Consider the following 14,707-nt stretch of genomic DNA (forward strand, 5'->3'; position numbering starts at 1 on the left):
CCTGGTTACGCACACACACAAACGCACACTATGAAGGAAGATTTCCTTATGTTCATTCCAACTTCAATATTACAGTTACTAAAAGGTACAAATGAAAGGGAAAAAAGTTGCTCTGTTTACATTAAACAAATACATACAACACATACTGAAATTGACAATTATTCCTCTTTGTCAACAACATACTTCAACTTGTTTCCAACTCTAACATTCACATCCCATAACATTAATATTGTATTGACACTACCCGTTCCAAATCTTAAGCTTATAACAACATCTCGTTGTTTCATTGACATCATATTCCAAAACATGTACTCTTTTTCTCATGCATCGGGTTTGTATAACCCCATATTTACCCAGTACCATGTTTTCTTTTTTTTCTTGATACCTTATTCGCTTTATGCTCTTCACCACCTAGTTAAAATTAAAGTCGTTGGTTAGTTCTATATGTAATACAATAGTAATACATATATGTAATGCATCGGTATCGCACATATGTAGATACACGACATATATGCAACATTAATAAATATGTGTGGTTACACTAATATTATTAAATTCAAACATATTACATATATGTGTGTAATAAAACAGTAATGCATATACGTAATACACAAGTAATGCATATACATCTAATACAATTGTATTGCATATCTATGTAATACACGAGAACCGCTTATACGTGTAATACAACAAAATACGTGTGTATATATATAATAAATAAGTGTTGCATATATATAATATAACAGCCTGCATATGTACTTGATAGATAACTAATGCATAAATTATAAGTGATGCATATATGCAATATAACAAACTGCATATGTATATAACAGAAAACTATTGCATATATGTAATACGCCATATTTGCATACGTACGTAATAGACAAGTGTTGCATATAAGTATTACAATAGACTTCATATGCATGTAATATACAAATTATATATGTACGTAACAGATTAGTGTTGCATATACGTAATAGATAGTTGCTACATATATGTAATATAACAGACTGTACATAATAGACAAGTAATGCATCTATGTAATACAATGGGCCACATATGTATTTAATAGACAAGCACCATATATGTTTAATACAACAGACTACATATATACATGTAATAGATTGAATATCTGTGATATAACCGAATGTATATGTACTTCGTAGATAACTGATGCATCAATTATGCACTTCATATATGTAATACTTGACAAATCATAAAAGCTTACTAATTGATGTTGATAATGCATAAAAATTGACTGATACAATTGCGTTCGTGTTTTCCCATTGTCCAAATATGCGCATTGAGGCCTTAAATCAGTCCTAAGACCTGTTTCCGCTCACAAGCAATTCATCAAGCACTTGGTGTGCATCCTTAATAAACATAAAACTTACTTAAGTTGGACAGTTAATAACCAGCCAACTCATTGTGTATTGACAACACGTTACACCTATATTAATTGTGGATCCATAAGCAATTGAACCGACCACAATGGTTGGACAATCAATTTTCTTGAAAATCATCAATGTCTGGACTATTCACAGTTATCATTTATAATAAGTGCACAAATTAATGTTCAGTGATGCTATATTGTTATTCGATTAGACAAACTCAAAACAAAAATAAAGCCTATCGAACGCGAAAGCCTTTCTTTGTGCTTGATTGGTGTATAATACGCCTACCCGACACTAATGATATGTGAAATTGAAAATTACAATAGTTTACCTGTTAGTGTTCTTCGGATTCGTGCTTTGATTTTGCTGATTGACGAACTAGACGATTGATTGATGGAAACTGAAACCCTAGATAACAAATGGGAGACATGAGTGAACGAGAAGAGGGAAGAAAGAACGTATGTAATTTTGTCAATTCCAATATTACCCTCCCTCATTAAAAAAACCATGAACCTTTTATTTTCTCTCTACCTTTTTATTTGCCTTTAATCAATTAAAATCAAGGGTGTTAGAATGAGTTCTCTAGTTCTCTCTTTAAGAGGAGTTCTCTCTAGATCCTACCCCTATATATATATATATATATATATGTGTGTGTGTGTGTATTTTAATCAATAATTATTAAGCATATAGTTTCAAAATTATATGAATGGCAGATTCGTTTAGGTTTGTGAGCCGGCTCGAGTTCGACAAGTGAAGCTCTGGCTTGTTTATTAAACAAACTTAAATTTAAGCTCGAGCTCGATGAAGTTTAGCTCGATAGAGCTTTTTAACGAGCCGATCTCGAGTAGCTCGACTCGTTTGCACCGTTACAAAGACCCCAACCAATTATGAAATCTGAATCGACTCCTGACCTGCTTCGCCCGTTTTAACAGGATTACTTTTGACCCATTAAGTGGATTGGTAGTCCATAGTTCAAGCCCTGGCTTCGTATTTATGAAACTTTTGTTATCCGATTATTAGCCTTACATGTAGTGTTATTTATGTTAACGTGACGTCTGATTTGAAAATTACATACATGGACCTTTTCAATTAATTTGGATGTAATATTTGGTGATGGGAGTAAATGTGGTGGAACTTAAACGCATGTTTGGAATTGAGTTTGGAAAATGCTTATTGGCTTTTTTAGAAAATCATTTTGAAAAGTCTGGATCTAGGGCTATTAGAAAACTGTTTTTTAATCATTTCAAAAAGCTGAAATAAAAAGGATTTTTGTGATTACCAAACACATTTTGGCTTATTGGCTTTTTGAAACCATCAAAAAACAATAAACATTTTTCAAACTCAATCCCAAACAACAACCTGAACCCATTGATTATTTATTGATGATAGTTTAGTATTAGGAGCTGCTAAACCTTAATTGTGACCATAAATAAAAATTATGTCAATAATATGTGGGTTTGGAATATTTACGGTTAAATCGAAGTTAGTCTCTACAAACCCCCACCATGGAACTTCATAAATATAACAAACTAACTAAAATGAGCATAAGTTAAAAAATATTAATATGTGCAACAAGTTATGTGTGTGTCTATATATCAAGAACACGAAGTCCTCCATGAAGCCTTGCCTTACGAGGTCCGAAACTTAGCCAACCGAAGTCGGAGAAGTAACTACCAAAGGTAACAAGTGGTGTGTATTATATATATATATATATCACCATAAACAAGTATTAATAAGACTACATTAGCTAAATAGAATGAAAGATGAAGCTTGGTTTGACATATGGAAGTCAAACCTTCAAGAACTCATAAATAAAACAACCTTGGATCTATGGAGAATTGAGAGAATTTTTGGAGATGTAGCAAGTGTGAAAATGAAGGATATGGTGTGTATATATAGGGTAAGGGTCAAAACTTCTTTGCAAGGTTCTCTTTTATGTTTACATGAAAACAGATTGGTTAAACAAACAACCAAAGCACAAAACAACAAACAAAACCAAAAATAGTGTGCAGGTCTCCCTAGGCACCGCACGGCCTCCCCCTTGGTCGCGCTTCGTGACGTGCCTCGGAGGGGGGGGGGGGTTGGCCCAGCTCGTATTTTGTGGTTCGTTTTGCGTCTAGAAGTTCGTTTTTGATGTAATTTGCTCGTTTTAAGGCCGTTTTCGAATCCGTAAAAAGGGTTTTTCAAATTAACAAATGGGAATGATTTGGTAACATAAAAATCCAATATTTTATATATCATGAGTTTCGGTTTACAAAACGGGTCGGTTTACAACATAAAACAACACGAATACGAATACAATCGAGACCCGAATATGACGAATGTCACACGCTGCCCCCGGACCCCCGTTCGTTGAGTGTTATAGTTAGACTAGAAACACGATAAGGGTAGTGATTAGTTAATTGATACATGTAACTGTTATACAGTTAGTCGCGCACAGGTAAGGAAAAGAATAACCATTAACGGTGAACATAACCGAGTTCAGGTGAGTTTCTAGCCCCATTTTCTTGTTATGTTTTCGGGGCTGTGTGCATACTCGATATAATAGTTAATACACTTACCTTAAATGGTAAGTGTATGCCATGTATAATTTATATGTTAATTATGTATATCTTGAATGTGAACGAAAGTTTGTCGGTACATGAACAATCTTCGGATATTGCACGTATTGACAAGGGAGGTATGCGTGTAATAGATGAATGTGTATGATAGATATATGTACATCATATGAATATGTATGAATGAGTAAAGAATGTATATGTATGTTGCGGGTATGTAAAGATAGAATGTACGAAGATGAAGAAGTAAGGGATCAGACCATAATAATATCTAAGATAGAGAAGAAATGGATCATACCCTAATAATATCTGAGATAGAAAGGACAATAATTATATAGTATGAAAGCAATGAAGTATGAACGTATGTATGAAATTATGTAGTGAAAGTAAATTAGTAAAGTAATTATTATGCATCTTCGGATGTATAATTGAAGGTATGTTTATGTATTGTATGATATGTGATTAACTATAACTCACTCAACGTAGCTGACTTTTAGTATGCACGCAAGTGAGTAGGATGAGACAGATGGCTTGAGTGGGGACATATGGCGGAAGAATAAGAGTCTGGCATCTGAAGACGCAAGTTTTTTTATGTTTAATGTTTTAATTTTGAAAGACAAGAATGTTTTAAGACAAGTTATGAATTATTATTGTAATGTTATGAAAGTTTTATATTCCGCGTAAAGTTTTAATTAACTCTGATATTTAGAACTGTGTTTATGAGTAAATCCAACATCCAATGTAGGGCACCGGTAACGAGGTCTTACACGGTGATGGTCAGACAACAATGGCGAAAATGGTTGCGATGGTTACAATGACAATGGTGGCAGCGGTGGTGGTGTTGGTGGTAAGGTGGTGGTGGCGGCGGTGGCAGAGGTGGTGGAGACAACGACGATGGCGGTGGTGGCTATGGTAGTGGTTGTGGTTGCTCTTGTTTGGTGGTGGTTTTGTTGAGAAAATAGGGTGAAGGAGGAATATAATGAAAAAAAAGAAGGGGGTGAGAATGAAAGGTTTTGATGGAATGAGATTCCATGTGTAATGGATGATTCCATTCAATTGAGCAAACAAAGACTAATTTTTTCATTCCCAAGCAATAAATTATTACATTCCTCCTGTGATTAATGCATACCAATTAGATGCATCCAACTGAATTCCAAGAAATGTCAAAATATGTGGTTTCTTTTGTGCATATTTGTTTTGGTTGCCTTTATCGGAGGAGATCAACTATGCACATTTAATAAGCCTTGTGTCTTCATGGACACAACCATATTTTCAAAATTCAACCTTATTAACACCACTCAAGAAGTCAATAAGTGCCCTTGTCCTTCATCTTCACCAGATTGATCCTTGTGTCTCCATTGACACATTCTTTTCATATTTATAGGGAAGATTGGTCCACTGGTCCTATGACAATAGCCCTTTGTATTATACTCCAATCTGTTCTGGTTATCATTCTTTCATTAAGAGATATTAGCTCAAACTTCAGGCTGACTAGCAGTGCAAATGCCCATTCTTTTATGGTTTAAACATTTGATGACCCTTGCATGAATACTCTTGTTACTATATAATAATGAAAATTTCGTTAGGCATTACTAATCAATATTTTTAGGAGTATGATAAACATAATCAAATCATATCTTCGAACTATGATAAAGATATAACAATAAACCTAAATAATGTATTCTCTTTAATGATTACCGCCACGGGTCTTTAGATATCAAAATTTCTATTTATATGTGTGTGTTTTTCTCCTAAATTTATGATAAAAATCAATTCTCTGTATGTCAAGGCAGTTAATAAAGTGAAACATGGTAGGTAAGAGCAGTAGATGGTTCATATTGGTAGTGAACGACATTGTCATAATGAAAAGCATGCTAGTAAACAGCAAAGGTTGTCTGGTCCCCATAATCCATCAAACTCACAATATGTATTTAAGGAGTGGTAGTGTTTTTAGGTCTACATATTTGTTTTCTTCTAAAATGAGCATAAAGACATGGACCCCTTTTTACTCCAATACAAGATGCTCCTCATAGTCTCATACTAGAATCACTAACACAACAAAACACAACAACCCACACTAGTGATAGGTACCAAATGTTTAATGATCTCAACTTCTCATTCTGTTCGATCTTGTTAAATACACATGTATTAGACTACTAGTATTATGGTTCAAGATTGTTTGGCTCACATGCCCGGGTTAGTTTTCTCTAGGATTAGTTCGTGGTTTGTTTCCGATATTTTAAAATTCACACTCCATTAAAATTACACGATTTAATAAAAGATGTAGTACATCTATTACTTTTACGTTGCTCGCACGTTTAAGTTTACTGACTACTCCTAATCTTAATAAAAGTATTCCTATCCTGGTGTCGGGGCCACTCACGAGGTAATGCATAGCTGGACGAAACTAGTTAGTAATAAACGAGACGAAAAAGTAACAAGTTGTGTGGGCCCAATTCTGTTGAGTTGACTCAGTATGATAGGTCAAATATCAATGTACAATGATAGGTGAAAAGCATGAGAGTATCAGAAACCCTAGTACTTGTGTCAGGAATCTGTTTCAATTCTTAACTATGTGATACTCCCTTTTGACCATCCAAATGTGTCTGTTGTTCAATGATTTTGATCTTTTACCCACCACAGATCTTAAATCTTGAATTTCTCATCCACTTAATTAATAAACACACTTGTACACTTTTTACTGCTTTTAAATCTTTTAACAGGTTTAGGGTTTTGAGTTCTTTCGTTTTCCATGTGGGTATACTGTCCTACTCATATGCTCCATCTTGCTTAATGCTTCTTCAACTTGCAACATGCAATTAATATTCCAACACTTTCGGTAGATAATAAACATTTGATCCATTTAATTATATTCCATTCAGTTAAATCTTATATATATAGGAGCTAGCTAGCTAGCTAGTATATTAATATTAATAACAACAATATCACCATATAATATATGTGTGTGTTTGAGCTATGAACATGAAGGAAATGAAGAACATGAGAAAGTTTAACATGTGCCGGTCACTTGACGTGACAACATCTTGCATGATACCCGATTGTCGGTCGGTTATTCGATCTAGGAGGCCAAGTGATCATCAAACATTGGTTGAACATACGAGGTTGTTGAGTAACACTAAGTACATTCGACTTGCGGAGCGTCGTGGCTACGTTGTGCCCGCAAGTAGGAGATCGTCGTCTTCGTCGTTGTCGTCATTGGCTCCCAGTAACAATGTGAAGGTGGACCAGAATGCCCTCCAGTTATCTTCTAACATTGCCAACCAAGTCTTTCAGGTCATTTTTTTATTTTTATTTATTTGTTGAATCACTTAATTTTGCTTGCTTGTTGGTTCATTTTCATGTTTGACTAATATTATGACATGAGATTTGAAGGTTACTTCCGTACAGCTTAAGGTATATGATGTTTTATTTTTGTTAGAGAGAAGGCATGAAATGATTGAAATCCCTTATTTTTTGAAAATATTATGTTAGTATTACTTTTGCTATTATTTATTCCTTTCCATATTTTCCTCATGTAATTGTGTCTTTATATAGGATCGTGAAATACAAATATAGTATTCATTGAACCAAAATTATCTTTTGTATAAATAGTTTTGAGGAAAATATGGAAAGGGAATATATAGATAATAAGAATAATACAACAGAATCTTTTCAAATAATTAGGGGATTCCATACCTTATTTAGTTTTAATAGTTTCAAGCCGGACTCGATCATTAAGACCAGTCTAGACAAGTATAATTAATCAAAATTTGGTGAAACTAAAAATAAGTACTAAGGGGCTATTTGACAAGTGCTGAATCATTAAGTACTGAACCAATAAGAGGTCTAAATGATTAAGAGTCTCTGACCCAATAAGTGCTGAACCAATAAGTGTTGTTTGGTTAGACATCTGAATGACTGTGCAGAATGACTGTTCTACCCCTCTAAATTATTTTGTTTAGAATGAACTACCGGAATACTTTATTTTTTTCCATTGAAACCCAATATATACACAAATATATATACATAAAAATGAAAACATGTACAAAAAAGTTTCAAAAATACAAAAATTCAAAGTGCCAATATATAAATGTTTAAAAATAAAAATAATATACAATAACTAAACCCACGTATTCATTCTTGCCGCCCAAACGGTGTCTTGTCTTCATACTTGCAACCCAAGCCGACGTCTTCACCTAAACCGTAGAAATTGCCTAACAAAGCACAGTTACATTAGTAAAATAAGGCTTAAAAACATATGCAAATACAAATGCAAATGCAATTGCAAAAGTATTAATTATAGGTGATGACTTGAAACCATAAACAGTTAAATAATATATTTAGCTTAGAATTTTTGTGGGCACACTTGATGCAACTCGCTTGCAGGGGTGCATTGTTCTTTAGCATTAATCAAATAGAGAATTAGGATCAATTAAGAAGTTAAATATATGTGAATCTGGTGTATGATGCGAATAAGTTTGGTTCGCATGTTTATCCATTACTTTGTATATAAGGGAGTTTTTAGTTGGCCCGTTAGATATAATAAACATTAAATGGTAGAATCTGGGCTAACCTTGAGACGCTTTTACGGATGTTCATGTCCAGCCCTCAAACACCAATGTACATAGTGGGGCAGCAAAGATCTAGCAAGGAAAAGATAACACATTGAAAGTTAGATTAAACTTATAAACAAATTAGTAGAGAGCATCTGCAAACATACAACATTTTGTGGCTTATTGTAACTCAATTAACATTAGGTGCTCGATATTATCTTTAAAGTTCAAACACTTCAAGCCAAATGAATCTTGTAACCTAAGTAAACTAAACCCTAACTTCTCTATTAGTTTGGGAAATCATACAATCAAACAAATGTTTTTGATATAATTCCTAAACCTTATTCCAATCAACAATGCTTACACCAACCTAAAACATTTATCATAATAAATGAATTTCAAAATTATCAAATCAAACCAGAGATGGTTACCTACGATTGCAAAAGGAGTGCAGAGGTGGTCGCCTCTGCCATCAATAACAGCACATCTGTTGTTAGCTGTGCACGGCGGTTGTTGGTAGTTGCGAAGGTGGTGCGGCGGTGGTGGGTGGGATGGTGTGACCGGTGGTCGGAGGTAGACGGGATGGTGGAATGATGATTTTGGCTGGAGATGGAAAGATGATATGGCTGATGGTGGTATGAGACTATCAGAACTCACAGGGATGGAGAGGAATGGGGAAGGGTAATCAAGTCTAATTTCCATTCAGATATGTTTTTTAGCTGAATGGTTAAGAGGTTCATTCAACCATTAAGATGTGGTATTTTAACAAAACAAACACTCTTAAATCTGACCAGGTCAAACCTGAACTATTAAGAGACTCATTAAGACTCAAACAAACAGCTCCTAAATTTGTTAGATTATGAAGAAGAATTGAAGGATGATGAGAATGATGTGTTATTTACATAAGAAAATTGAAAAAGTTTCTTACATATAGATAACATGAAAAACATATAGGTAACAGGAAAAGAGATCAAAATGTTCATTTAACTTCTAAAAGGTAACACTGTCTATTTGAATGTGTTTTCCCAAACTATTTACACCTAAACCAGTCAATCAACTTGGATTATAACAATCACATGATTGAATTTTTATCCAATCAGAAAATACCACGTGTTAGAAAAATTTAATTGGGTAATGATAGATTATAATCCGGGTTGATCGGACTAGGTTTTGGTAGACATTTTTGAGAGGTGGCCAGTCAAACAGATAACATGCAACTTTATTAAAGTCAAATGGACATTCTAAGGTTTTTTCCTAATTAAAATATTTATGGTAGTGAAAAATCAAAAGTTTGGATTTGTATTATGGTTGGGTTATGTTATTTCAGTTTTGCATACACGCATTTAAATATATATATATATATATATATATATATATATATATATATATATTAAATGCGTGTATGCAAAACTGAAATAACATAACCCAACCATAATACAAATCCAAACTTTTGATTTTTCACTACCATAAATATTTTAATTAGGAAAAAACCTTAGAATGTCCATTTGACTTTAATATATATATATATATATATATATATATATATATATATATATATATATATATATATCTATAATCTATAATATGTATAAACGAAAACCCAAAAATCCTAGGTGTCGCGATGTGGTCGCTCCCCCCTTTTTTGGAGTCACCAGATTTGCTTGTTTTTTAAATGGAGGCTTCTCATGCATTTGACCCGAATTCACGGGTATGAGTCTTATCAAACCCATATATTTCTTAAACGGGTTATAACATCTCATCAAATTAAAAATCAATCTCACCAAATATTTGATATAATAATCCTATAAGTAGGGATATACTAAATATAATATATGATTTATTTAAAAAAAGATATATATTATTTATAATTAAAAAACCAATTTGTAGTAATAAAAAAATAAATGGGTCTTTGGTCTCATCAAACCTATATAACTTTTAAACCGGGTTATAACATCTCATTTATTTGTGAAACAATTTATCATTAAACAATAAGTATATTATTAACTTTCATACAATAAAAAAGATAAAAATTCAAAAAATAAATAAATATTAGAAACAATAATATAAAACAACCCCCGTGATATACTAAAAATTATTATATAATTCAAAAAAAAGATATTTATAATTAAGAAACAATTTTATAGTAAAAAAATAAGCGGGTCTTGGGTCTCACCAAATCCATATAACTTTTAAACCGGGTTATAACATCTTAGTTATTTGTGAAACCCTTTTATCATCAAACTCTACGTATATTTTAAATTTCCTACAATAAATAAAATTAAACTAAAAAAAGTATATAAATATTAAAAACAAGTAATATAAAACAACCCCTGTAATACGGACGATATTATCAAACCATAAGTATATTATTAACTTTTAAACAATAACAAAAATAAAAATCAAAAAATAAATAAATATTATAAATAAATAATATAAAACAACCCCCGTAATACGGGGGATAAAAACTAGTATATATATATATATATAGGGTAAGGATCCTAAAAGAATCCTTTGCAAATTGAGAACTTTGAGAACCATTTTGGACCACTAAAAACACCTTTAAAAAATTATTTAAAAAAATCATTAAACAAAAAATAATAAAAAATTTAAAAAAGTAAAAAAACTAAAATTCTTATATTTCATTCCGTTTTCATTAACAAAAATAAAAAAAAAAATAACAAAAAAATAAAAAAAAACGTTGTATTATACACATATGTATAATTTTATTTAATCTTTAGTTACGTAATATACACATATGTACAGTATCATTTATCTTAAATTATACACATGTGTATAAAAAAATAATGTAAATGTACATATATGTATATATTATACATATGTGTATATAATTTGGCTAAACCGAGTTTTTTTTGTTTTTTTTTGTTTTTTTTATGAAACCGGGATGTTAAAATAAGAATTTTGGTTTTTTTACTTTTTTCATTTTTATGTTTTTTTATGTTATGATTTTTTTTATTTTTGAGTTTTTTGTGGTCTAAAATGGTTCTCATGGTTTTCAATTTTAAAAAGGTTCTCTCATGATCCTGATCCTCTCTCTCTCTCTATATATATAAACGATAAAAAGCAGTTATAAAAAAATTCATAATAGAACCATCGATGTTCTCAATTGAGTTTGTTCTTTTTGTTCATCCTTTTTTTGTTATGGTTCTATTTTACATTTTTGTTCTCACCCTTGCTCCAAATATACACATCTTTTAAATCTTTATATTCTTTTTATGAATGTATTATATTTGTAAGAGAAAAAAGGTTTGTGGGTGAGCTGATAAATACTAAAATAACCACCTGTTTGTTGTACTATGGAATACACAGGTGGTTGTGATGAGGGTATCCATTCATTGCCAAGGATGTGCTGAAAAGGTCAAGAAACATTTATCTAAAATGGAAGGTGCAAGTTACTCTTCTACCCTTCACAAATCAATTAACGTTTTATTATTGTGATATTTAGATTCGAGAATTAATTTAATTCATATCTGAATTACAGGAGTTACGTCGTTTAGCATAGATCTGGAGACCAAGAGAGTAACAGTGATGGGACACGTGTCACCAGTGGCTGTGTTGGAAAGCATGTCGAAGGTGAAGAAAGCTGAGTTTTGGCCTCCCAATTTTATTCCTATGTGACACAAAACAATTGGATATCCTCTTTCTAAAAACATGGATTGTATTTTTAAGTTTTTTTTACTATTCAAAAAAGAGATTTATTTCAAAATTTTATGTTTAGAAGATATTATGATAGTGTCAGCTAAATTGTTTTGTTTTGGGCTAAAATTTTATTAAAAATGGGAAGAGGACTACTTGCAACGACAAAGAAGTCTGATACACAAAGGAAGAAAAACTTAAATTAAAACGAGCTACGCACCATAAAACAACATTAAACTTGTACCATTTTTTCAAATCTAGTATTGCCCTTTTAGTCCTATGTTTAACCCACAAGAAGGAGGTGGATTTAATTCTGTTTATCACCTTGGTCATTTGAAATGGTATGTTGTTGAAGATAAAGTCATACGTTGCTTTCCAAATCATCCAACAAGTAACTACCGAAAAAGCTTTAACAGTTATACATTCCTCCTTATTCTTCATAATTTTACAAGGGTAATAAAGGAGCTCCTCAACCGAATTAAAATGTACATGCTTTGGTAATTTAACTCAATCATGTATTACTGACCAAAGGCATTTTGAAACCAAGCTATTATATATATATATATATATATATTAAAAGAGAACATTCTTATGTTATACACTTAGCTAATATTGTTGTACATGTTGTTTTCCTTTTGGAGTTTCCACGTGTGAGACACCCGTTTTATTCACATTATACGTGTTTATCTGTTCAGAGTCACATTATACGTGTATATCTCCCATCACTTGATGTCAGTCTTTACCCCCATTGCCACTCTTTCTTTTTATTTTCTTATTTGCTTCTCTCTCTCTTCTCTTTCATGATCTCATGGTAATCATCATGAGTTGTGAAATTAACGTCTGAGATGGTTACAAGGCGTGGCGGCAGAGTATGATCATGTTAGAGATCTCTGGGGTTGTGGATGTTGATCATCGTTGTGTTTAGTAACCAATTGATTGTTGATTGATTCAGGGTTTCGTGGTGGTTCGACGGTGGCCACCACCGCCTGTGTTTGTTTTCATTGGTTTGACCATCACTGGTTGTTCACCCCTGCTTAAGGGTTTATAAACCCACCACCGGTTACATGCATGTCGCTATTTATGGTGCTATCTTGCTGTTGTCCGCGCCCAATTCTGGCCGTCTATGGCGGCGGAAAAGGTACAACGATTACGGTGTAGACCTGGATCTGTACTTTTCCGGTAACCGACCTTGATTAATGTTGTTTCCGGGTTCTGTATCGGAACCTAGCTGACGGTGGTGTGATGTTTGGCGGTGATATGGCGTTTAGAAAGTAAGAATAGACTATGTTGTGTGGTGTTATCATAGTGTTGCGCCGGTCATTTCCGATAGTTTATGGTGGCGGCACTTCTACTACTGATACGGTTACGACCTTGATTTCTACTTAACAAGCAAATGAAGATTCTACAGAAAATTAACTTAGTCTATGTTGTTCGTTACCATTCAGTTCATTAAGTTTGTCTGCTTTTAATGTAACAAACCTTGAATGGTTTTCAAACAATCATTGGATACAAAAATGTACATGTTACTTTGGTTAATAAAATAGCAATAACAAGAAAACAGATTTAAGCCATACTTCTAATTCCAACATTACACCCCTCCTAGATGCAACTTTATGCGCCATGGTTTGGCATGAAAGTTTGAAGGACTTTTATGGGTGTTGAAGCCTAATTCCTAGCATAAATATGTTTCTCAAATATGATTTTCACCCTAATTTGATTTGAGACTTGCACTTGGAATTGGACACTAAAGCCTCACTTGGAATTGGACACTGATGGCTTTGAAATGACTTCGAAATGGTTGAAAATCTTTGTTGCTTTTGCATGACAATTTAGTTGCACTCACAACAAGCTATTCTAGGAATTTCTTTGAACAAGTTACGGTCCCCCTTCCCCCCGCAACGCGGGGGGGTCTTAATACTAGTTCATGATTAAATGTTATGCAATTTCAGCAAAGTTCCCACACAACACACAATTGACATCTCCCACATTAATCCCTCGAATTGATAATGCACACTTAGTCAAAATTCAATCCAGTAACAATCTCCAAACAAAGCAATTTAATTTAAGTGGAACCAGATTAATTCAATACGTAAAGTCAAATACTAGTTGATTTTGTTATAGATTTCCCACCTCAATGGTTTCACCAAAAAACACGAGGATAAATCATCCATACCTTTCCAAATCGAATAATCCGACGTTTTGGGTGAGTGTGATACTCGAAGGTAGAGCTAAACAACCATCCAATTCAGCCCATTGTCTTGTCGTGGAAGGGAGTTGTCGCCATCTCCAATTTCAAACTAACAAGATGTTGTTATGATTATAACAATCAACTACATTCACATCCTTTTGAGCTTCAAGTGCAAAAAGAGAGGGGAACAAGCATCTAAGGGGCTAATTACCAGCCTCTGAATCTAATCAAAATATGACCTTATCCCTAGGGGTGTACACGGACCGGATGAACACGGACGAGACCTTGTTCGTGTCCGTCCATTAAGCTTTTGACGGACAAACGGACGGTTTATGAACACTCTACCGAACGAAAATTTAT

The 14,707-nt window shown here is 33.1% G+C and overlaps 1 protein-coding gene across 1 annotated transcript; it reads left to right on the top strand.

Annotated features, from left to right (window-relative positions):
* Positions 1 to 6,883: 6,883 nt before the first annotated feature.
* On the top strand, positions 6,884 to 12,229 carry LOC143616097 (uncharacterized). Its single transcript, XM_077089037.1, has 3 exons — positions 6,884 to 7,246; positions 11,833 to 11,908; positions 12,005 to 12,229. Exons 1-3 carry the CDS (start codon positions 6,929 to 6,931, stop codon positions 12,139 to 12,141), a joined length of 531 nt encoding a protein of 176 aa, XP_076945152.1. The 5' UTR covers positions 6,884 to 6,928; the 3' UTR covers positions 12,142 to 12,229.
* Positions 12,230 to 14,707: the final 2,478 nt, after the last annotated feature.

This window comes from Bidens hawaiensis, unplaced genomic scaffold, assembly GCF_021521415.1.
Source record: "Bidens hawaiensis isolate Kalapana, Puna unplaced genomic scaffold, B.hawaiensis_p1.1 tig00045635_1, whole genome shotgun sequence".
NCBI lineage: Eukaryota > Viridiplantae > Streptophyta > Magnoliopsida > Asterales > Asteraceae > Bidens > Bidens hawaiensis.